The 25829-nt window shown below is 34.3% G+C and overlaps 3 protein-coding genes and 1 pseudogene across 15 annotated transcripts; 1 reads left to right on the top strand and 3 right to left on the bottom strand.

The window, feature by feature from the left end:
• Nucleotides 1-4270: 4270 nt before the first annotated feature.
• Nucleotides 4271-8613, bottom strand: LOC112766197 (uncharacterized). Of its 4 annotated transcripts, none has more exons than XM_025812078.3 (3): nt 8366-8613; nt 8110-8279; nt 4271-6916 (listed from the first exon to the last, which is right to left on the bottom strand). In XM_025812078.3, exon 3 carries the CDS (start codon nt 6800-6802, stop codon nt 4757-4759), a length of 2046 nt encoding a protein of 681 aa, XP_025667863.1. In that variant the 5' UTR covers nt 6803-6916; nt 8110-8279; nt 8366-8613; the 3' UTR covers nt 4271-4756. The 4 variants fall into 4 exon arrangements, with proteins under 4 accessions (XP_025667863.1, XP_025667866.1, XP_025667864.1 ...); XM_025812081.3 differs by having other exon boundaries at nt 4271-6910; XM_025812079.3 differs by having other exon boundaries at nt 8110-8291; nt 8366-8560.
• An 826-nt stretch (nt 8614-9439) lies between these two features.
• On the bottom strand, nt 9440-16063 carry LOC112766199 (uncharacterized). Of its 10 annotated transcripts, none has more exons than XM_072223494.1 (10): nt 15748-16063; nt 14539-14754; nt 14185-14251; nt 13999-14027; nt 13701-13909; nt 13267-13385; nt 13038-13133; nt 12889-12964; nt 12488-12641; nt 9440-10010 (listed from the first exon to the last, which is right to left on the bottom strand). In XM_072223494.1, the coding sequence occupies exons 2-10, from the start codon at nt 14743-14745 to the stop codon at nt 9864-9866; spliced, it is 1104 nt and encodes a 367-aa protein (XP_072079595.1). In that variant the 5' UTR covers nt 14746-14754; nt 15748-16063; the 3' UTR covers nt 9440-9863. The 10 variants fall into 10 exon arrangements, with proteins under 10 accessions (XP_072079595.1, XP_025667869.1, XP_072079597.1 ...); XM_025812084.2 differs by having other exon boundaries at nt 14539-14763; nt 15748-15890; XM_072223496.1 differs by lacking the exon at nt 15748-16063 and adding an exon at nt 14915-15104 and having other exon boundaries at nt 12488-12633.
• Nucleotides 16064-16256: 193 nt separating this feature from the next.
• On the top strand, nt 16257-20976 carry LOC112766196 (cyclic nucleotide-gated ion channel 1-like; annotated as a pseudogene).
• Nucleotides 20977-21486: 510 nt separating this feature from the next.
• On the bottom strand, nt 21487-25697 carry LOC112766201 (spermine synthase). Its single transcript, XM_025812091.3, has 11 exons — nt 25545-25697; nt 24190-24410; nt 24050-24094; nt 23639-23715; nt 23449-23571; nt 23073-23177; nt 22916-22988; nt 22706-22777; nt 22260-22455; nt 22041-22170; nt 21487-21827 (listed from the first exon to the last, which is right to left on the bottom strand). The coding sequence occupies exons 2-11, from the start codon at nt 24377-24379 to the stop codon at nt 21750-21752; spliced, it is 1089 nt and encodes a 362-aa protein (XP_025667876.1). The 5' UTR covers nt 24380-24410; nt 25545-25697; the 3' UTR covers nt 21487-21749.
• Nucleotides 25698-25829: the final 132 nt, after the last annotated feature.

Genomic DNA, 25829 nt, shown 5'->3' with positions numbered 1-25829 from the left:
CAAAAGTAAATATACTGATTTTTTTTTTCTAAACATTTATTTCAGTACAGGTAGATTTTCATTTTCTCGAAGAGAGAAATTATAACATGTAGTATAAAAAGTCATTAGTATAAAGAAAGAAATGGATTCTCCAACAAAACGCGAAAAAATACATCAAATCAATTTGGAAAAAATAGAAAAGAACATAACAGAAAAATGTATTCTTGGAGGAAAATGTAACAATAAACAAAGGATTTTTTTTAAATAAAATAAAAAAAAATTAATTTTCCAAACAAGATTTGTTAACTTTAATTTCCAGGAGTACACAAGAGTACAAAAATACATAGAAATAAGTCATAATTTTTTTAAAAAAATAGTTATTTTTTTAATTTATAATTAATTTTTTTTTGTTAAATATGACATATTCATATGTATTTATATATTTCTGGAGACGATTTGAAATACAATTATAAAAATTCACCGGAGTTGGACGAACTCACTTTAATAAAAAAAAATCACATTTCTAAAATTAAAATTGAAATATTATGTTTGGAAAAATAATAATTTTTTTAATTTTATTTCAGAAAAAATTCTAATCAATAAAATAATTTCAATAAAAAATTGTTATTGTTTCAAAGATTCAATGTAAAAGCTAAATTCACGAAAGAATAAGCGTGGTAAATATAATTGCCAGAATCAAATCGGACTTGTAGATTTAATTCCAAAATATAAGCCACTAAGCAAAGTAGAAATTGTGTATATAAGCCTTAATAATTATATATATTAGATAAATCTTCAACTGAATTATCATAATATATGTTTATATAATTAAATTTAAAAAAATATTAGTTGACTACTATTGACAACTCGATGATTTTACAAAATTATTTACTGATTAAATTTTGATAATTACAATTGTAAATGTGGACATTATTCTCTTCCACCGCTAATAAGAGGACGTTATGAGACAAGTACTGAACTAATAATACCAAGAGATTTAAAATTTCAATCTCTAATAAAAAAAGAACACACTATAACTAACCTATTAAGATATGAAAGATAGAGATAATGATTGAGACGAAAATGGTTAAAATACTTTTGTATAAGGTGATAGTTAATTAAAAATTATTAAATAATTTAACATATATTGACTAAATAATTTAATATAATACATGTTCAAATTTTAATTATTATCTTCATATAATGATTATTCTAATAAATTTTATAGTAAGTAGCCACATTTTATTTTTTCTTCCAATAGAATAAAGAATTGTCAGCATATTTTTTTTGAAAAGTCTAAAACATCAATTATAATATATTATAAACTAATTAAGTTAATTTTCTTTTATTTTTGATCTAGAAATACGAAAAATTAGGATAATAGAGAATTTTTTTTAATTGGACTTATTTTTTAACTAGTTAGTTAGACTAGAGTTGGTTTGGCTTCTAATTAGTTTTCTAAGGCTACATTTTTGTGTTGAGAAGAAGATAAGACAAGATATTGAGAACAAGATATAAAAGATAAAGATACAAAAATTAGTGTTCTTATATTTTATTTAATGATAAACTATAATAAATTATAAAAACCTAATTTATTCTCTTTTTTTTTCATTCAAAAAATTTAAGGAAAAAAATATAATAATAATAAAAATATAATTATAACAAATTAATAAGAATAATAAAAAAATAAAAAATAAATTATATCTCACATTAATATCTTAGTGTTCTTTCAGTTAGGATGAATACAAAATACACTAATTTAATGTCTTTGAATACAATATCTCTATTTATATCTCATTTATCAAATATAATTTTATGTTTCTGTGTATTTTATATTTCTGTGTCCGTGTTGTAAATAAACGCAGCTTAAGAGACTTTTTTTTTTCTTTTAAATTACATGTAAGTTATTAGTTAATAAGTAGCCAAAACATATCATAAGGCTTCTTTATATATGGGTTATGCTAAGTGTGCACCAAAATTAGCCACTAAAGTCAGCCACCAGTATAAAATACATGTTAAAATATAAATACACATAAAAAATAACTTAAACCACACATATTTATACATAAATACATTATTAGCTGATTTTAGTGTACAAATAGTATTTTTCTTTATATATACATATATGATAGATTTACATTACGAGCCTGCCTTCTCTGTTTGTTTTTTTTCTTTTCTTTTTTTTTTTTTTTTTTATCTTTTCCAAAATCAACTCCCAAATAACCCCATAGAAAAACAGGTTATTTTGCTTTGGAGATGAATAGATGGTAATTTAGTATCACAATAAAATAAAATATATCTACACTATCATTCAAATGCAAACTAACAACGACTTAGAAAGGGGAAAAAAACATCCAAGCTAAGACAATCTTGAATCCACAGGGTAACCAAAGAAAATTAGAAAAGATGGTGAAATATCATTCATATCCCCAAACTCCAATCAAGTTAATTTCAGAAAAAGAAAAAAAATCAGAAAGAATCATAAAGAAATAGGGAAAGAAAAATAAAACCCCATGTGATATATATATCTCAAAGTTTCAATTAAGCACTAATGCAACATATATTAGAAGAACCACATGGTTTAACTAACCATATGAAGGACATAATGGAGTCAACAGTTTCATTAAACAGTTTACATTATTTACCCAAACACCCCTATCCCTAGATAGGTCTCTTGTTATGGAAACACAAAATTGGTTTAAAATAAGGTCATAATTAATTAGACGTTTGTTAGTGATGGGAAAACAGTGAACAACGTAGTAAACAAGAAGCATCATTAAGATTTTTGTCGTGCATTGAGATTTTATTTGGGAGCAACATAATTATTGTTAGATTTTCCCTTCCAAATTCCTTGAATATGACCCATTCTTATTATTATTGAGAAAGTTCAATGAACCTTCCCCTAACATTAATATTACGTGCATGGTCAATGTGTTCATATGATTTTTCCACATAATAAATTCTGGCATTGGACCTGCCCGTGGGATTCTGTGTCTCATGCGAATGACTTTAGCAGGATTGTGTATGGAGAAGAGACACCATCTATACAATTTCTAGGTTAATAGTCACACTATTTCAGTCTTCACAAAATACCAAGCTAGTTCATTTTCTATTTCATTTGTATATTATATTTTAAATTAAGATATTTAAAGGACGGTTGCCTCAAATATTATACAACAGAAATTCAGGACTACCAAAGTATTTTTTGTATTCAGATAGATTAGACAACTCTCAATTTTAGATATCACAAATTCACATACACATTTAAGAATTCTATTTATAACTTGGCCATTGAAGGTGCAGAATATTAAAAGGCATATATTGACACTCAACCAAAGTCCGAGATGTGGACGACCAACGGACCAAGGTTATAACTAAAACGAGAAACCTTTTTTTTGGTCGGTAGAGGAGATTGATAACTAATGGGCTTTATCCGGCCCAATATTAATGAAATATGTGAGTTTTGAACCCTTTCATTAGTAAGCATAAAAGCCCGTATCATCCAAGAGTGACAATAAACCAGAAAAAAAGGGTCATGACAAAAACAGAACAGAAAAACGGGTTCACTTTTGCGGTGAACACTCCAAACTGGGAAAGGAAATTTATCTCCTCCAACCCAAGCTAACCTCTGAACAATAAAAAAAAAAAAAAAAAACCAAGCTAACTGATTTGGGTTAGTCAAATGTTAGCTCATTTATCTGATTAAACAAATGTCTAGAGTTTAAGCAAGTGTCGAGGGTTCGAATTCCGCCTTGTCCATGCAGCAACTCATTGGCTAGCGATAAACCCTTAAATAGAGTTCAACACTGACCTTCCGGGTTAGAGGATACTGTAGGAAACCAAAAAAAAAAATGTCTAGAGTTTAAATTCCGCCTTATGCATACAACGAGCCAGCAATTTATTGATCAACGACAAATCCTTAAATAGAAATTCTATCGGTGATAGATTAATCGTTGACCTTTCATGCTTGGAAATTCGGGGAGAAAAGAGGTTAATAAAATTTACTCTTCATGAATTTGGATCCTCATTAAGATTTTGGTATCCTCTACCACACCGACATTCAAATTATCTTTGAAGTTAAAGGATATAGTTTGCAAATAATGGAATATGTTTCCTTATTTTGAGGTGCTGAATAGTGAATACTAACCTGTAAGCTTTCCTTTTTTAAGAGATTGAATTCTCCAACCAAAAGTCTTTACTACTTCAATGGATAAGTAACAACTTTTCATATCAATTGGACGTTCATATTAACTCTTAAACACACATCTTCAACCATATAAGAATAAGTGAATTTTCACAGAGAATATGTAAGTAGAACTGATAAAATGATATGAACTAAGTCTAAATCATTTTGCTTACAGAATGAGGAACTGTTGACAACTGCGTTCACCATTTGAGTATGAACATATTCACCAGTCTACCAATAACAAAGGGTCTTATAATAAAAAGAAAAATTATACAACAAAAAACCGAATACCTGAGGATCACTTTGATCCACAATTATAACACGAAAAAGCATCACTATAAAAATTATCCTGGGTCAGGCTTTCCAAAATTAACAAGAGTCGCATAAGAAAGTGTAGTATTTTCTTTTTTCATGAATCATCAATTTTAATAAAAGCCTATATTGCAGCATCAGTCACACCCACTTCCCTATTCTGTGTCATCCTTCCTCGTTTAACATTTCTGCTATACAAGGTTTTGAATTCTCCCCAAACAATGAAACGCAGTATTTCTCTTTTTCATTGAACTATGGTGTGCATCTTGCTTAGGTTCTCTAAGCATTGTTATCTAGTGATGCTCTGTTGGCATCACCAGATACTATCTGAAGGAGGTCTAATGGAGTGGCAGCTGGATCCAACTCTCGACAATCCTTTGGGGCGTTCTCAGCTTCTTGGCCGGTGAGCAAGTAGTTAGGAACCTGATGTGAAAATCGAAACAACTCCTCTTTGGGAATCCTCTTTTGCTGATCGGCGTCCGGGTGCCTCTTAAACACGGTCCTGAAACCGGAAACCTTGACAAGGGGGGTAACTATGACGCCTTGCTCCTCGGTGAAATCGTCGAGCACCTCCACCATATCATACTTGTGTATCACATCATCCGGGGTGTGTTCATTCCAATCATGAGACCAGTTTCTATAAAGAGCCCAGACTTCGCCTTTTCCAGGAAAGATTCGGACAACTCCTCTGTTCCCTTTGCTCCACTTAACCTGGTGTGAGAATGAGTTCAGTGATTCAGTTATTTCATGCTTGCCGGTTCTGAAATCCCCAAGAGTTTTGTAGAAACCAGACCCTATCCAGTCCATGGGGCCCAATTCACTGTTGCTACGAGAGTTAAGCCAACTGATCCGCATTCTGAATGGCTTTGTAGAGATCACCTTGTGAATCTTGGCATAATATCGAGGCATTCCATCATCATCGTCATACGCAGCCCAAACCTGGTCCTCGTCAAAAGAATTTTCAGCTCTATCCAAGTCAAAGTTGTGAAAATCAGGGTCCGGAACATTGATTGTAACATAGACTGCGTTCTTAATTGTATCATCAGATGGGTCTTTGAAAGAACCAACTTCAACATGCCTATTACCATTACCATTGGTTTTGCCAGTAACTGGGCTTTTCTGTCTCTTATTGGCAATCTTAGCTTCGGCTATTGATTTCCATTCTTGTAGTTTCTTACGGATTTCAGTCCGTGACTTATCCATCAACATGTTTCTTAATTCATACATCGACAATTCTCTTGTGCTGTAAGGCTTGCCGCCAGTCATACCTGAAAAACCATAATGCCTTTCGGATTCCAAGTTTACCTGACCTTGATTTGCCGTGTATCCTTGATAACCATTAACATGAAAATCATCAGTCTTCCTCTTCTTTGAATTATAATAAGAACCATCATTCCTTTTAGACTGTTGACTCCTCTCCCATTCAGCAATTGATGGTGCTCCGTCTCTTCTCACCTTCTCACTTGCCTGTTGCACAACACTAGCAGCTTGTGCAGCAACGGAAGATGATCCATCTGTGCTACCAAAACCAGCCATTCTCGATTGAGAACTCCACTGATAGTTCGAGTTATTACTTCCAGATTGATGTCGAGAACCCTGATGCTGTTGTCGAGAAGACCAATTTGGTGACTTAAAGACATTGGGAGGTGGACCCCTCTCCACAGCTACAAAAGCTTCATTGCAATTGGGACACAAAAGGGTATGATTCAAATAAATCCTCAGATATTCATAATGTGTCCTGCATCGATTGCAGATAGTCCAAAAGGTTTCAGCTCTTCTGTGTGTAGGTGGAACTGAAGATGAAGATCTCCGAGAGTTACTATTTCCAGCTTTCGTGTTATCCTTCTTGAAATTATAATAACCATTTGAACTAGGTGTATCTGATTGAGATGCAACATGGTTTGAAGTGTTATGTTGAAAACCTTTTGAACTCCTCTTTTGATTATATTCTAGTCTCTTGGTCTTGTCTGATAGCAAACTCCATGCCTCGGAAACCAGCTTGAATGCACCCTCTGCACCTAAACACTTGTTTTTGTCGGGGTGGAGAGAGAGAGCCAGCTTCCTGTATTGCTTTCTAACAGTCTCTTCGTCGGCAAAAGGGCTCACACCAAGTATACCATACCAATCCATTTCTCCACTAATTTTATTCTCAGCAGAGATAAAAATTTCAATTGTTTGCAAAAACTGGGGAAGATCCTCCAATGCCGGATACAGATTTAGAGCCTTGAGAGCCAACTTCTTTGCACCAACATATTCCCTTTCAGAAAATTTCCTCTCTGCTATTTCTTTGGCCCTAATTGCCTCATCCCTGTTGCACTCCATCATTACTTTTTGATATGTTGTTTCCTCACAAGCTAAAAGACAGAATTTAACCAGAAACACCAGATACTAAAACAAGCCCCCTTTGCTCGACAAAACCCGTCAATTTTGCACCTGATCCTAAAGAGAAAAGAAACTGAGATATGTTACTGAAGTTCCTAAAATTTTGGTGCTTGAGTGACATTTATAAGTAAAACACTATTTCAAAGGATGCATCATATAAAGATGTAAAAGTTAGCTATGAAAAAAGTTGTGGCTTATGACATTATGCAAGAACTTCAAATAAGAACTTTCATTTTGTTTGACAAATTTTTTAGGTCACTAGCATTGCAAAATATAGTAAACCCATACAGTCAGTAGCATGAAATGAAAATTAGATGCACCAAAGAGAGAGAATACACAAATTTAATGACATAATCATCTACTGAAAAAAGGTGGAAAAGTACATAGCAAGTAATGACATATTCACAAGGAGAAAAGGAGAAAAGTTGGGGAGAAATGATAAGAACACACATAGCGTCATATCATACTGTTTGCAGATATAGCCATGATATCTTATCAACCCCCGTGATCATAACAAACCAGATGTGCAGGAACAATGTTGATATATTAGAACTTGTTTTATAACAGGGAGTTCAGATCCTTAATTTGGTAGAAAACCCATAGGCAATATTAAGCCAGCATATCAATATCTGAAACGTATTCAGCGTTGACTCATAAAGTTTAAAAGGTCTAATCAAACAATCAAGTACCTTGTTTAAACAGCAGAAACTGTAATATTTCAACATGAATGAATTATGACATATTGCATTCAACTAACATATCCCAAAGTATGTCTTACTATAAAAATTGGGAGCGGGAAAAAACAGATCTACACTGAAATGAACTGCAAACTGCCAATCATCATACAAACTATAATAGCAGCACGTTCTCTTATTCTGATCACTATGATCAGTAAAATGCTTTTCAAGAATCAATTATGCAATTGTAAACTTAAGCTCAACGCAATGATCCTAAGAAGGGCACATTAGTAAATACCGTATTTCATGCCTTCTGCAACTAGCACCAAGCGATCACAAATAGAAAGACACCGACTTTGAATCATTAAACAAAATATAACAGTAAAAATAACCCAGGAAAAAAAAAACCTTTAGAATTTGAACCATATATTCCAAAAATAAAATAAAAAACACAAATACTCCAACTAACGTGCGAAATTCAGAATACCCAAAATGTCCTAACAATACTACTTCAAGCCCGAAAAAAAAGGTTCAAACTTCAAACAACGAAACTAGAATTGTTTGGAAATCAACCTCGTTCAGACAGTGAATTGAATTCAAGGAAGAAATGAATCCCGCCACGGATCTACAGGGGCGCGCATTTCAAAATCAGTAGCAGCAACGGTCGAAACCCCAGTTTTCGAATTCAGCAAATCTGAGCTAGCTACCTTGTTGAGCTGGAAACCCTAGAGGAACCCCCGAATCTGGCGAACAAGCTCAAAACACAGTAAAGTCGTGAGCTTTTCGGTGCAGTGAAGATGATAAAGTGAAACGGGAAGAGTAAAATTACCTAATTGGAGAAAAGAGGGTTTGAGTGACGTTTCAAGAATTTTGAATCTGAGAAGACGGTCACCATGTACAATGACCCATCTGTCAAAAGCCCTCAGAAAACTGTGGAGAATCTAATTTTGCCCCAAATTACTACTCAAATTGGGAGAACTAAATGTTGTGCTGGTAATAGGTTTTTCTATTTTTCCTTTCTTTTTCTTTTTTCTCTCAATTTATATATACATATATATTTTTTAATATTCTCACTTTAGTTCTTAACTCAAATACACCTTTTTATAATGATTGGGACCCATAAAAACCTTAACTAGGGTTAGTTTTTAACCATGGTCTTTAGGGATGGTTTTCCAAACATATGCTAAAGGAATTTTAATTTCAATTTTTTTTTTCTCCCTAAAATTTTTGTCCATCTACCACTTTTTTAAATTATCTTCTCTTAAACAAAATGTTGTCAAGTAAGGAAATTGTATTTTTTTTTTAAGGCAATGCAATAAACTTTATTCTTGTAAGATCAAAACCAAGCCATTACACTTATAATTTGACCTTTTAGAAGAGTATGGGACTACACCATTTTTAGGCTCCCACAATTCTTAAATAAGTACAGAGTAGTCAACCATGAAAAATGTTAGATATCTCTGAGCATATTTTAGTTCCTGAAGAATTGAATGTGAATCCAAAGTAAAGATAATTATTTGAGCAAAGAGCAATGTGACTTGAAAAATGAGTAGATTGTAGATCCAATATTTTTCCATCAATCATTGTATAAAATGAGTATTCTTTAAAAATTGCTGTAAGTAAAAAGCATCTTCCATTCAATGACAGTTGATCATAAACATTGAATATGTGTAACAGACATTCCACATTAAATACTAAAGCCTAAAGGGTTCACCCAAGGAGGTTGAGGTCCTCCGTTTTCACAGAGGTTTTCTGTGGTCCTTGTTACTATATGATACATGCAACGACAGAGGTTTTAGAAAATCCTAACTCTTTTGGTGGTGCCTTTTCTTTTGTTGCAAATTTGATATATCATCAATATGTGAACTAACTTATTAAATGATGTGTCACAAGCAAAATGGTATAAATAAAAGATCTAATTGCATTATTAGTTGTTCCTTTAAGTTTCTTTGCTGGCATAGTCCTCAAATAATTACATTACATGTGATAGTGCGACAAGTATGCTATATTGTTGTAGCAGACCTATGAGATGCCATGCAAAATACAAAGTCACATTGAAAATGAACTATAAATATAGGGTGCAAGACTGTCAAAAAAAAAGTGTCTCACATTCAATCTGATAAATTAAAAACTGAATACTAACATTGTGTTAGTGGCTAGACACATTTAAAGGACTATACTACCACATCAGGAATAATGGTGGTAGCTTCCAAGAGCCAAAAACCACAGAACTTCATTCGAAGAACGGGTTATCAATCTACATCAGGCAAGTGCCACATCTGCACTTTGTTATACGTCTTAACACATGATCCAATGCTAACATCTGGTTAATCGTCTTCAGCGCCAAAAGGGGTCGTCGATAGCAGATTACTTGTAGTTTCCCAGAGCTTAAGTGCTAAACCAGCATCTCTTGAAAGTATTGAAGGTTCAATAGTCCTACCTATTCCCCCAAAGAAGTAAGCTCCAGAAGTTCCCTGAAATCAATATTAAGCTAACTATATTCCGTAATTTATACATGATTATAATAAATGATCACATGCAATACAAGAAAAGTGTCACATGTATGCAGGTATGCATACAAGTGCAAACTGCAGTATAAATTAACACAACAAAAAGAACAAAATCTTTCAATTCTTTGTCATGAACCTTCGTATTAGTTTCCTACTTTATGAGAAAATTTCTGCTTATTTTCAGAGTTGATGTGGAACGGAAAAAGTTGAGGAAAAGACATCATACAAAGAACTCAAGGACGAGGTGGTGGCGGATGAAAGGTGAGGAACAAAGAAGCTTTCTAAGACGGGTAGGAGAAGAGGCAAAGTGGGATGAAGATGGAACCGCGGAGGAGATGTGGAAGGAGATGGCAGAAATTATTAGAAAAACAGCAAAAAAAAATTTTGGTGAATCTAGAGGGACAAGACCAAGAGACAAGGAATCCTAGTGGTGGAATGCGAGTGTACAAGAAAAGATAAAGACAAAAAGGAAGTGCTTTAAGGAGCGGTCTTTGTGCCGCAATGCAGATAATGAAGAAAAATATAAGACGGCTAAGAAAAAGACAAAAGTGGCTGTAAGTGAAGCAAGAACAAGAACATATGAGGGTCTCTACCAGTCTTTAGGTACGAAGAAAGGAGAAAAAGGTATATACAGAATCACAAAGAGTCATGAAAGAAGAACGAGAAACTTGGATAAGATTAAGTATATAAAGGACAAAAATAGAGAGGTGTTGGCTCAACAGGAAAAGATCAATAAAAGGTGGAAGAGCTACTTCTACGAGTTATTTAATGAAGGACAGAAGACTCTTCCGAGCCTTGGTCGGTTATGCACGAGGGAAAAAGATCAAAACTTCGACTACTATCGAAGAATTAGAGACTTCGAGATAAAAGAGGCTCTAAAGCGGATGAAAAATGACAGGGCAGTAGGACTCGATAATATCCCGATTAAAACTTGGAAGGGCCTTGGAGAGAAAAGCATCAGTTGGTTAACCAAGTTTTTTAATGAAATTTTAAGGTCAAAGAAAATGTCAGATGAGTGGAGAAAGAACACCTTAGTACCTATATACAAGAATAAAGGATATATACAAAGTTGCGAAAACTATAGAGAGATCAAACTCATGAGGCATACCATGAAGTTATGAAAAAGTGTGATAGAACAGAGGCCGAGACAAGAGACACAAATAACAGAGAACCAATTTTATTTTATGCCAGACAGATCCACCATTGAAACAATATACTTGTTAAGAAGGATGATGAAGATGTATCGTAGTAATAAAAATGGATCTACATATGGTGTTTATTGATTTGGAAAAAGCGTAGGATAGGGTGCCAAGGGAGGTCCTATGGAAGGTTTTGGAAAAGAAGAGAGTAAGGATCGCATATATTCGTGCAATTAAAGACATGTATGATGAGACTACAATTAGTGTAAAGACTCAATGTGGTATGACAGAGGAATTTCCTATTTGTATAAGATTACATCAGAGATTATCCTTAAATCCATACCTTTTCACATTAATCTTGGAAGTACTCACAGAGCATATTCAAGAGCCTGTGTCATGGTGCATGCTTTTTGCCGAGGATATCGTTCTTGTGGAAAAGTCAAGGAAAGACCTAAATAAGAAGTTGGATTTATGGAGAGAAGCTCTAGAAGTGTATAGTTTGCGCATAAACCGTAGTAAAACGGAATATATGGAATGTAAGCTTGGCCGTCAAAGGGAAAACCCTAATACGAGGTGAAGATTAGAGAAAACATCCTACGAAAAGTTAAAAGTTTTAAATATCTTGGGTGCATTATACAGGATAATGGAGAGATTGAACAGGATGTAAATCATAGAATCCTAGCAGATTGGTCAAAATGACGGAGTGCGTCTGGTTTATATGTGACAAAAAAGTGCCTTTAAAATTTAAAGATAAATTATATCGCACTGCTATCAGACCGGCTATGCTTTATAGTACAGAGTGTTGGGCGGCTAAAGGGGAGCACGAACATAAGCTAAATGTGGCAGAGATGAAGATGTTGAGATGGATGAGTGGTCATACGCGATTGGATAGAATAAAGAACGATGATATAAGAGAGAGAGAGTTGGAGTAGCACCTATTGTGGAAAAGATGGTAGAATCACGTCTCACGTGGTTTGGACATGTGAGAAGAAGACCGACAAAGCACCCAGTCAGGAGGTGGATGAGATGGAAGATGGACAAATGGTGAAAAACAGAGGAAGAACTAAGAAGACCATCCATGAGGTGGTCAAACGAGATCTAAATGTAAACGGTCTTTTTTTAGACATGATACATGCTAGAGCTCAATAGCGCCATTTGATTCATGTAGCCGACTCCACCTAGTGGGACAAAGGCTTTGTTGTTGTTGTTGTTGTTGTTGTATGTAGAATGAAAAAAAAAAAAAAAGAAAAAAAAAAAAGAAAATGAAAGAAACCTACTTAGTACCATGAAAAGAGTACTTACTGGAGGTGCAAGGGCAGCATCAATTATGGAACTGACCCCATATTCAGGGGATTGCAAGAGGCCCAAATGCTTCAGTACAAAGTGGGCCAACAAGGAAAGGAGAGATGGAACTTCTCTCAAAATATTCGTTTGTACAACTCCAGGATCTGCAGCACTAATGTCAACATTACAGAAACTGAATGTTAAAGTGAAGTAGAACCCAAGGTTAACAATAATGAAGCTTAAACACAAGACTTTTAACACAAATAATTAATTTTTCTAATTTAATCATGAAAGCTGGAGAAGTAAATGGCAAAACAGAAGAAAAGTACAACATAGCACTTGGGAACAACATTTTCATATAGCACTAGAAAATATGACTAAAAAGGGTAACGTAAGTAAGAAGATTTGTAACTACATACGCAACAAAGATCTGGTGAGATTTTTCCCTCAAGCGAAGCTGTCGATGAAGCTCAAAGGTGAAGAGGAGAAGGCATACTTCAACAAATTATATGCTAGTTAGGAATTAGGTCTAAAGACATACTGTATAAATTCATCAAATATAGCTTACATTTAGAATACTCATAGATGTTTGCATATGGATATTGCATATAACTCAAAAATCTTTTCCCAGATACAGTTCGATCATCAACCTGCATATCAGTAACTGAAAAACAGTGCCTAAGCAGGGTTTGTAGGAGAAGCACTGTGATCTAATTGAGAAGATTCGAACTCATGCAACATAGTCACCAAACAAAAATATAGACCAAAAAAGTAATGATTATAATAATTACACATACCATTTCGATGAGTAAAGGATGTGACATTCACAATTCTGGAAGATACATTACTGCTTTCGAGAAGTGGTAACAAAAGGTTTGTCAAAACAAATGCACCAATGTAATTTGTACCGATCATCCTGAGAGGAAGGGTGTGAATCATTCATCGATTTTAAAAATCACTATTAATTATGAAACTAAGATGCCAGACAAATGTGTAATGTGTTGGTACAAAACAGCTATTTATTCTCAATCAAGGACACCCAGAAAATAAATTCATTTTTGCAACACTTTCATGCGTCTTTCCCTTGTTTCGGTAGCACAAAGTTCATGTTGATCATACATTACAAACATTGCCTCAAGAGGCTTTTACATTCGATAACTAATCTAAAATCTAATTAATACTATGAGCGAATGTTAGGGGAGATAAAAAAAGAGAGAGGAGTGTTTATTACTGATCATATCCATCAGCTGTGATTCTAGGTGAAGTTGCAAGTATTCCAGCAGAGTTTATCAATAGTTGTATTGAGCTGTGCAAATCAGAATCCGACAGCCATTGCTGCAAGGACTTTCTGAACATTATTATTGACTCAACTGATGACAGGTCTACCTGAAAAGCTTTGAGGTGCGCATTTCTATTCCAATCTTTGATCTTTCTTTCCGCCTATCAAACAAGAACACCCATCAGAAATTTACGAAGAGGGAGATTGGAAATCATCACCATGATCTCAAAATGTGTACAAAAAAAGGTACCTCAAGCAACAACTGCTGCGATCGCCCAACTGCATTCACAACTAGAATCTTAAGCATGCATTGCATAGACTAGGATTACAAGCTATTTGTTTAGCCGCAACGCAATCTATTTCTGGCATGATTAACAAAAACCCAAAATAATAACAATAAGAGGGGATTGAGAAAGACATAAGCATAAACAATTACCAAGCACAACAACATATCCTTCTTTGGAAAGTTCATAAGCAGTATAAAATCCCAGGCCAGATGTTGCCTACAACGACAAAAGAAACCCAAATCATATAATATAACAAAATTTCCATAACCAAAGACTATGGCATGTACTTTAAATGCAATGGGACATATCATCAAACACATAAGATGCATGATTCTTCATGAACCAAAACTTTAGAAAAGATAAATCCAATAAAAATATAAATTAACTTTTATGCATTGTAACATACATCCAATCATGTATGATCAGATATAAAAAAAATTAACTCCAAAATCAGCATAACATACTCAAGTTTTGATTTTGAAGCCAAATAGAAGAAAACTTACACCTGTGACAACAGCAACGGGCCTAACAGGGACTACACAAGGAGAACATCTGTAATATGATTTAGGTCTTTGGGAACAGAGGAAATCTTTGATTAATTGGTAATGAGAAAAGACAATGGAAAATGTCCAAAGCAACCCCATTCTCCAGAATTGGATTGAGAAAACGAAGAGGAGGGTTCTCCATAGCTCCTTCACCAACGAAATCATGGCCAAGTTCTGTGATTCCTTTCAGACAACAAAAAAGCGTGTTACTATTATACATGGCTGTGTAAGATTGGAAGAGAACACAACGAACATGACATAATTATAGTTGTGGATTTAATAAGTGATCCAAAGGGTGGATAGTTATGAAAAATATAAAAATTGATAATTTTACCCTTGTTTATTCTCCATTTTTATGACTTGGATGAAAAGATGATGTTTATATCGAACCCACGCTCATAATTTTTCTGCTGTCACTATTTTCTTTCTATAAACTAAACAAAAGGAATCACATATTGTTTTACTCAATTTTCTTTTTTCTCCCTTCTTTTTCTTTTCATCGATTTTCTAGCCAACCAAACAAACTATTAAGACTATGTTCGAATGGAATATTTTAAGGAGAATTTTTTTTTTCCAGAATATTTAAAATTTTTAAAGATATAATATTGTATTTCAATAAATTTTAAAATGATTAAAAAGAATTTTAAGTACTAAAAATACGAAATTTTTATTATTTTGTCCCTATGAAACTTTTGTAATTTGACTAATTTCATTTAAGTATTAATGAAATTTAACTATCTTAGATAAAAAAATATGAATTTAATTATAATATATCTTAAAGTACATATTAAAATTATTATTAATAAGAATTTTTATGTTATTAAATACATTAAAATACATTAAAATTTTAAACTTGAGTAAATTATTATTTCTATTCATAAAAATTTAAAAGAATAAACAAAACTAATTGTTTACTCATAAAAAATAAAAAATATCATTTCTATATATAAAAGTCTGAAATATTAACAAATTTTGCATATAAATAAAATTAACAATTTAAGTATTTTTGTTACATAGAAACTATCATAAATATAGAACTAGTTTCATTTATCCGTGATTAAATTTGTCAATGTTTTAAAGTTTAATTTACTCATCAAACTTTACATCATTTCTTATAAAATCTATCTCAAAATATGCAATTATCCAGAAGGATAGATTTGGAGATACCTGGACAGTGGAAGAGTGTAAGCTGGGAGTGGCGGTGTTAGGATGGGATATCTAACTGTAAGTCTGTAACTGTAACTGTAACGGTAACGGTAACGGTAACGGTAAGCCAATAAAAGAAGGCAGGCACTTGAAAAACGTTGAATGGAAAAAAGTGGAAACCAGTTGCAGGAGTGGGGCCCGCGACAGAGAAGACTTTGTCATCCCTTCTTCACATTCACAACTACACCACCACCCTTTCCGAGAACCTTCTCATGAATCATCATCAATCAACTCATAACCCTATCTCTTCTTCTTCTTCTTCTTCTTCTTCTTCTTCTTCAGGTTCTCACTTTGACTTCCTTTCCTTCCATAGTTACATTCTCTAGTATTTCCCTTTGCCTTGAGTACTTTATCTGTTTTATTTATTTATTTATTTTGCCTTTGATTCTGAAACACATTCTATTTAATGATTATGTATGCGCTGACAAATTTATTTGGGAAACAACTGTACATACACACATGACAGCTGTTTTCGTTGTGTGATCACCAAACAACTCCAAAAATTTGATTTTGATTCATTTTCTCAAACTTGTTATTCTGTGCACTGATTTTGTTTTCCGCTTTTTCCCCCTATTGATATTACTGTGGACCACTCTCTATCCAATCCTACTGTTTCAGGAGTAGTCGCTGAAGTTTTGATCTTCATGAACAACATATACTAACTCTCTAGGCAGCAGCTATGAATTTTCAGCAAGACAAGTTTGTTAGGTCAGTATCAACTGTCTCTAATGGTGCATGCGTTTATTTACAATGAATTTATGATGGTATTGACATTTTAGCTGTAATTGAAAGCAAGGTTTTGTTCTGTTCTATTTTTTACTGCTCTCTTAATGTACCAATTAATACAAAAATGCTTTAATAACTTCACATATAAGGTTCAACTGTACTCTTTCATAGTCCATGAAATTGTTTTGTTCAGTGGAAGATTAATGATCAACTGAGGTGTATTGTTCATGTGATGTTTAGATTTCAGGATTGGAGCTCGGAGAAGAGTTCCGAGAGCAACTATCCCACACTTAATGGAACACGATCGGGGAGAATCAGAGCCACATTTGGTTCGGTTTCAAAGAAGTTTCAAAGGGGCTTTGAGTCTAGTTCGGAAAGGATAAAGAGAATTAGGAAATCCTTCAAATCTTTGCCCTATAACAATGTTCTTGCTAAGAGTTTCAGTTCTAGAAAGAAAATCCTTGATCCGCAAGGCCCTTTCCTTCAAAGATGGAACAAGATATTTGTATTGTCTTGCCTTATTGCTGTATCACTGGATCCTTTGTTCTTCTATGTCCCCGTGATCGATGATGACAGGAAATGTCTTTCACTGGACAAAAAAATGGAAATTACAGCAACAGTTTTGAGATCTTTCTCTGATATTTTTTATATAATCCACATAATTTTCCAATTTCGTACCGGATTCATTGCTCCCTCTTCCCGAGTCTTTGGAAGAGGGGTTTTAGTTGAAGATTCTTGGGCAATAGCTATGAGGTATCTGTCATCATACTTCCTAGTTGACATTCTTGCCGTTCTTCCCCTCCCACAGGTAAAGAAAATGAAAGTCTTTTATTGTTTGACTATTTTGACTTTCATCTTCTGTATATCCTTTTAGGCGAAATTTATTTTGATTTGCCACTTGCTTAAATATTCCTAGGTGGTGATCCTAATTATCATTCCAAAGATGAAAGGGTTTGAATCATTGAATACAAAAAACTTGCTGAAGTTTGTGGTCTTCTTCCAATATGTGCCACGGTTCTTGAGAATAATTCCATTATATAAAGAGGTTACAAGGAGCTCTGGCATTCTAACTGAAACAGCTTGGGCTGGAGCTGCATTTAATCTGTTTCTTTACATGCTCGCAAGTCATGTAAGTTCATGCTGCATTTTCTTTTTCTTTTTCCTGTTTTATTATTTTTTTAAAAAATTTTGTTTACTTATTGTTCTCTACTATATGGATCTGTGGTGTAGAGTTTGTGCAAATATTAGAAGGATTTAAATGTTCTGTTAATTATCCGAAGCTCTAGACCGATAGGGGAAAACATTTGTTGCCTTGTTATATTTGGGTGCAGATCCAATACATCTGTCTGCCTAATATATTGCAAGAGTGTGCATATGAATTAGGGATGATGGCATTTTATGCCCTAAACTTTCCCAACTGCACAAAATTGGTCGCATCAGCTAGTTTTCCATCAATTTTTAACAAAGTTTAGGATGGCAAATAATTTGCGCAACCTAAAGTTCAAAGGATGTATAGTGCAATTAACTTATAAATTATATGCCTTAAGTTTAGACATGTTGATTCGCGAAGTTCCTTGTCAATCATTCAAGGTCATGTTTCCTAATCATGTATAGATGAGTGTAAAAAATTCTCTTGCACCTGTCTCTATATGTCAATTTGGATAATTTTTTGTAACGAAAAGCTTGTGAAAATCATAACAGAGCACACTTAGTCAGAGCCATGCCTTAGTGGACAGAGTAGACACATGGTTGGACACACATGTACATCTTGGACGTTGTGTTAGATGTTATGTGACACCTAACTGACCTAAGAAATTCTTTTGTATTGTTCATGCCATGCCTCTCATCCATCCTTGTTAAAGTCTTTGTGGATTCTGTTTTTTTTTTTTTTTTCCCGAATCCTCAGCCTAAAATCAATATATTTTGGTTAATATGTAGCATATCTAGAGTAGATGTGACTGATGTTTGGTATCTTTACGGAAAATGATCTTATTTATAAAAGTTGAAAATAATATCATTGGCATATCTTCTGATTTCTGAGTTTACTTGTTGCTCTAGGTTCTTGGTGCCTTTTGGTACTTGTTTTCTATAGAAAGAGAAACCACATGCTGGCAAAATGCCTGTCGAAGAACCAAGTGTAACAAGGCAGAAATATACTGTGATGATTATCGGGGCTCAATCTCGACATTATTAAATAATTCTTGCCCGATACAGCAGCCAAATACAACACTCTTCGATTTTGGAATATTCCTTGATGCCCTTCAATCTGGCGTTGTGGCGTCAGAAGATTTCCCACAGAAATTCTTTTATTGTTTTTGGTGGGGCCTTCAGAATTTGAGGTATGTTGTAGTGTTTCTATTGTCAGTATGTGCTATACTGCTATTAACTATTTTAGTTATGAAGTAACTGTACTGTGTTCAATTGTCTGTATGATTTGATTTGGATATGACCAGATTAACTTGATATCAACTATGAGTGTTATGAAAGCAACTTGTAGCTGCACCAGCTCTCTGTATGCTTTTCTTATAATTTACAAATTGTTTATTAATATTGTTGCTTCGTTCACTGACTCCTTCGCTCAAAAGCATCCTCCGTTAAAATTAGTGTATGCATACCCAGGTGCATGTTTGTGTCAAATTCAGGTTTTTGTGGGCGGTTAGGCATGTAACGATTGTAGATATAATGGATTGGTTTGCCATGTCTGATTCTGTCTCAAACTGGAGATAATTTTCAATGACAAATATTGGATAATCTGAAGCATGGGGATGATGTTAGTCTGATTTGGTGCTGCAGAGTGGAAATTGGTTTTGGCTTTGTTTTGGACATGTTTAATGCCTTGATATAGATGTAAATATTGAGCATAGTTTTACTAAGTTAAGCTGGATTTCTTTTTTGCAGTTCTCTTGGGCAGAACTTGAAAACGAGTACCTATGTATGGGAGATCTGCTTTGCAATCTTCATTTCTATTGCTGGTTTGGTACTGTTTTCATTTCTCATCGGAAATATGCAGGTTAGTACCAAATATATTTTGTATTTTAATGATTTAACAATACTGACAATGATGATTTATTGATTTTGGAATAACTCTTGATTTCAAGAACCATATTTCCCTCGAGTTCTATCCCTTTTTTGTGTAATGGAGTCTTCTACTGCTAGTTGAACTTCGATTTTCCCTATCGGATACTTCTCTCAGAAAATAGGTGCTATTAGGTCACTAAAAATATTGGTCATCATATTGCACATTTCTACATGTTAAATAGTTTTAATTCACCAAGGATACTTTTCCTTAAACAGACATATCTGCAATCAACAACAACCAGGTTGGAGGAGATGAGAGTGAAAAGGAGAGATGCAGAACAGTGGATGTCTCATCGCTTACTCCCGACAGCCTGAGAGAGAGAATCAGACGACACGAACAGTACAAATGGCAAGAAACCAGAGGTGTTGATGAAGACAATTTGATCCGCGATCTTCCCAAGGATTTAAGAAGGGACATTAAACGTCATCTTTGCTTGGCTTTGCTGATGAGAGTAAGCTTGGAAAATGAAAATGTAGTCAGTCATGCACTTCCCATATAATATTCTAATTTAGCATGAACTTTTTGAAGGTGCCAATGTTTGAGAAAATGGATGAGCAACTTTTAGATGCAATGTGTGACCGTCTCAAGCCAGTGCTGTACACAGAAGAAAGCTGCATTGTCCGCGAAGGAGATCCGGTTGACGAGATGCTCTTCATAATGCGAGGAAAGCTATTGACTGTGACAACAAATGGTGGGAGAACAGGTTTCTTTAACTCGGAATATCTAAAGGCCGGAGACTTCTGTGGAGAAGAGCTCCTCACATGGGCACTAGATCCTAATCCCTCATCCAATCTTCCCACCTCAACTAGGACCGTCCAAACTCTTTCAGAGGTGGAAGCATTCGCTCTAAAGGCCGACGACTTGAAGTTCGTTGCATCTCAATTCCGGCGACTTCACAGCAAGCAGCTTCGCCACACTTTCAGGTTCTACTCGCAGCAATGGCGCACTTGGGCTGCTTGTTTCATACAAGCGGCGTGGAGGCGTTACAGCAAACGGAAGCTGGAAGAGAGTCTTAGGGAAGACGAGAATAGGCTGCAAGATGCATTGGCCAAGGCTGGTGGTAGCTCACCGAGTCTTGGCGCCACAATATATGCATCTAGATTCGCAGCGAATGCTCTTAGAGCTATTCGTAGAAATGGTACTAGGAAGAGCCGGGTGCCAGAGAGATTACCGCCCATGCTGCTTCAGAAGCCTGCTGAACCAGATTTTACTGCTGAAGAGAGAAATTGAGCATGTTACACATTTGCAAGAGGAACTTATTTTCATTTTTCATTTTTTTCTTTAGTCAAGTGTAAGATATAACATGTCTGTAAAATATGTTGTACATATATATACATATATAATATAAAATAAATTATATATATAAAGTTTCCGATTGTAGTGAATGTTAGATTGGGACTTGGGAGGAGTATTAGAAAAAAAGCAAATGTCGAAGTGGTGTTCGGAGTTGTTTTTTCTTCTCATTTTATCTTATTTTATTTCTTCGTATAGATGAATATGTAACAATATCCTTCAGTCAAAAAAAGAAAACATAAGACAAGGTCTTAAGTTGGAGTCTCGTAGAGAAAATATTAGTATTTGACTGACCTGTGATTTTTTTCTTCGCCATTAAGTCCCTATCATTATTATCTATAGAGATTATCTATATTTTTGTCATGATTCAATTACCAAATAAACCCAGAGTTGAGATCTTAAAAGGCACGAAGAAAAGAAAAGAAAAGATAAAGAAACACTATTAAGGTATTAATATTTGATAGTTTATCATGGCTTTTCCTAAATCAGAGATAACAGAAAGATCAAGTAAATAATATTACCACTCGTAATCTTTTTCTGTTTAATTTTTTAAAATTATTCTCTAAATTAATAAGGAATCAATTTATAGTTACAATAACAGGTTTCTAGAAATTCACATTTGCATCGGCAAATTATTATTACCACATCATAATTTTATATATATATATGTAACGCATGTAAACACGCTTACAAGCATAAAACCAAAAAGAGTAAGTAAACAACAAAGACAAAGCAACCTAAAATTGCCAGATTTTAACATAAGAGTCAATCTCCATATACAGAATTTGGTCTTAACAACACAAATAATCTCAACAATTTTTAACCAAGATTTTTGGAGAGGCTACAACACACAAACATGCCTTGTTTACTGATCAAGCTTATCTCGCAGCAAGCTCACCTCCCTCTTCAGAAATGTGGGCAATGCAAAAGCAGCTGAATGCATCTGCACAACAACAGAAAGAGGTGTATAATGTTGCAAATATGTTGGACTCCCATCTCACAAAACAGCACTATCTCACATGAAAAGCATAACAAGATTTTTAAATTGTAGAATCGTCCGAGCTAGTAGAAATTATGTAAAATCAGTTGACACGTTTAAAATCGTAATATCGAAAGATTTTAATAATTTAATCGAGATTCTAGCTACTATGCTCACCTGTGAGTTATAGAACCGAAGTTCTCTTCCATGCTTATCAGCACCTTTTATCTTTTCGATGGGGTTGATGGGCTTCACAAAATCAACAGGAGGCCCCTTTGTCGAGCACAGAAGAAAGCCTATAACGCCACTACATGCCAACAACAAAGGTATTAGAAGAAGCTCAAATTAGAGAAGAATGCAAATTTATGGCTAATTAAAGTGTGGAAAGTAGAATACCTTGGATATGTTGGAACACTTGCCCATGCATAGTGTACAGAACCTTTGAATGTTTCTTGACAAATGGAAATCATGTCTTGAATAAGGTGTGTATGAAGCCACATGCTTTCAGCCATATTACAAAGAACTCCACCAGGCCTTAAAGCTTTAGCTATTGTATCAAAAAATGGTTTCTCTACAAGTTCCTGAGCAGGACCTACATAACCATGGTTGATCATCAAAACCTTAATATGTAATTACCATACCACTAATTACTTTAAAATTAGTGGATCGATTTCAACTAACAGCTGATCAACAATTAAAAAAGCGTGTAGCACGAAATTTGTGAAAACAGCGTTTAAAATAGAACACCTCAAAAACACTAAGTTTCATCCCTTAATGACGAATCTTGTATTCATTGTTGACTAGAATGTTTAATGAAATATATTGTTCAAAGAATGACATACCGACAGGGTCCGAGGAATCAACAATGATGGCATCATACTTTCCTTCAGGAGCACGTTTAAGAAAATCAACAGCTGCCAAAAGGTGAAAGATGTCAAATAAAGGTTTTTATGCAACTGTATAGTCTTCGATCAATGAATATACATCCATAGAATTGGAAACTCCAAAAAGAGTGATAACAAAAGAATATTTGAAAATAGAACTATGCATACCATCACCAACATGCAGGTGTACTCGAGGATCTTCAAACCCAATGGCTAACTCCGGAAAATACTTCCTAGATACCTGCAAGATAACAATTGCAAGAAGTTGTTCTTATCAACAAAATATAGTGTACATAAAAATGATTTCAGTTATGCTATTACTTACATCAATAACCATCTTATCTATCTCACAAATATCAATGTGTTCAACAGAGCTGTGGCGGGATACTTCTCTTAGAACCCCACCATCTCCTCCACCAACAACTAAAACCTGAAACAACATCACAAAAACCATTTTTAGCAAATTATAAAAACAAAACAAAACAAAAGGGGAAAAGTTACTAAAATAGCGACAAAAAAAAAAGGCGCACGCACACACTAAAGGAAATCAAATATTTTAACTGGTGACTATACATGAAGCCAGCATTTGCAAAATTACATAGGAGCTGAAAACACAAATACATTATGTTGGGAAAATCAGAAACCGTATAAGTTGGGAGATCGGGATCAACCACAAAAAACATTGCATCAAATTGACTCACATTTTTGGGGGACTCAATTGAACAAAGGGGAAGATGAGCAATCATCTCCTGATAAGCGCATTCATCCTTCTCAGTCAACTGAACAATCCCGTCAAGCACCAGCACTTTCCCATATGCCGCCGACTGCAAAAAACAGATTAGGTAATTGCTTATGAAAATAAATTAGAGAACAATGTGGAAGATGCTGAACCTGAAAAACCAAGACTTCTTGGTACTCTGACTTTTCCTTGAAGAGGATCTCCTCAACTTTGATGGAATGAGCTTCTCCTAAAAGTAGGCACCAAACCCGTCAGCGGTATTCATATGCATAAAAGATGAAGCAGCACACTTGACAAAGTGATTTTGATGTGTCCATAGAAAAGGATATTTGGTAAGAATTGAAATTTCAAAAAAGCAAGAGGTAATGATGCATGTTAACAATTGAATATATGAAAGGACTCCAAAATATTTAGTGCCAAAAAATTCTAGAAAATAAATTTTCAAAGGTAAGGGTCGACCATGACCAGCATCAAAAGAAGAATTACTATCACCATTACAAATTCAAAAGTTTGTAATTATTGTGATCAAACATCATAGTCATGCAAGTGTATGTATCACACACCTGGCCACATTGGATTGTTAAAATATTGAACTTTCCTTGACTTGCCTGAAAAAAGAGATGAAGTGGAAGTAAGTAATAAAGTAAAATTTTAGTCCAATGTACTCTCACAATGAATTCAAAACGAAATAGCAGATAATGACCAGAATGAGTCTGAGATGCCGAGAACCAGCCAGAAACAACAGTGGAATGACACTTTGCCTCAGACTCAGGGGATGAAGCCAAAGCCTTCAAACAACAGGAAGGAATTTCCTTTCCTACACCATTCCCGTTACTCGCCTTCCCATCCATAGTCTTCTGGCATCCCAAACCTCTTCCTGCGCCGTCCTCCATAGATGATTTTTTTCTTATCTGGCTCCAGTCTCTGTAATAATAACAAATCTAGATATTACAAGCAGAAAAAAAATGATAATGGATTAACCCCATGCCCAAAGAAAGATCCCCCCCCCCCCCCCCCCCTTTTTTTCTTTTACTTAAAATCAGAAAAGAACAATCTCAGTTACTTACAAAACCAAGCAGTTACCAAAAAAGGCTCACGTTTAAATTCCAAAGGAAAATAATCTCCATAAGCATTAATGTACTATACCAAATCCGAAAAGAATTTCCTGTATTTTTATCTTCTGTTTCTATAAATAAAATTTTGACATTTATTAACTTTTGTAATCTTGTTTCTAAAGAAATTCTGGGTGTGCAATATCTTTTCAAAGCAAAATGGACACAAAATCACAACTTGATTTGAGTAATTTAAAGTAGCAGAATCTGCAGGTCGATATCAGTCTCCAAAAGTAACAACAAATCTTGGTTATTGCTGAATCAATCATTCACTCATGACTCATTCTAGCTTCCAGGTACCAAAGCAGTACATGTACAGAGCAAGGAAATCATGATAAATCAAATATATTTTATTTCTCAGATAAGTTAAAGGACCTGGTTCGAGTGGATCCCATTTCCCATGTAATCATAAAAAGCAACATAGCACACCACTTGACACTTAGTGACACTATAAATATTATTATTAGTAGTATAAAATACCTTCACCAGAAAGCATGGTGAAACAAGACGAAGAATTTAAAAAAAGAAAGAAAGAAAAAAGAAATACTTGTTGCAGAATATGACAGAACAGTGTAAGAAGCATGATGTTCTTAGAGTGGACCCTTGAAAAACCTCAAAGTTTTATTATTTCTTTTTAGCAGAACCACAATAATCAAACAAATAAATAAAGACACTAGGGTTTTAGTGGTTTAGTGCAGCTCAAAACAGAAAAATAAAATAAGAGAAGCAAACTCAGAAATTGAAGAGAGTTTCGATGAGCAAAAGGGAAGGGAACAAGAAAAAGCAAAGAACTTTGGAAGAAACTTAGTAAAGCAAAAACCCCTCAAAAATGGGGAAAATACAATAAAAAGTAAATGTAACAGAGAGGGTGAAAAACACGATGAGATGATGATGATGATGATAATGATAACGATGATGATGAGAGTGAGAGAGGATTAAGAGTTACCAGGCGTGAGTGTCGGTGAGAGAGAAAGAAGAAGTTGTTGGCACTACCACTCTATCCAACTTCTAAAGCTTTGCTTTTTGCAGGGAAATGGAGTCCTTAATTTATAAGCCACGGCATTGTATTCAATTTTATTTTATTTTATTTTTGTGTTATGCTTTTTTTCTTTTTCTTTTTCTTTTTGAAGGAAAAATTAAAAAAAAAGTAAAGAATTTTTTTAGTTTTTTTACAATATCTTCAAGTTCAGTGAGATGAGAACTAATTTGTCACATATTAAAATTCTATATA

The sequence above is a fragment of the Arachis hypogaea genome, chromosome 17 (assembly GCF_003086295.3).
Source record: "Arachis hypogaea cultivar Tifrunner chromosome 17, arahy.Tifrunner.gnm2.J5K5, whole genome shotgun sequence".
In the NCBI taxonomy this organism is placed as follows: Eukaryota; Viridiplantae; Streptophyta; class Magnoliopsida; order Fabales; family Fabaceae; genus Arachis; species Arachis hypogaea.
This window is presented reverse-complemented; position numbering and strand designations above follow the sequence as displayed.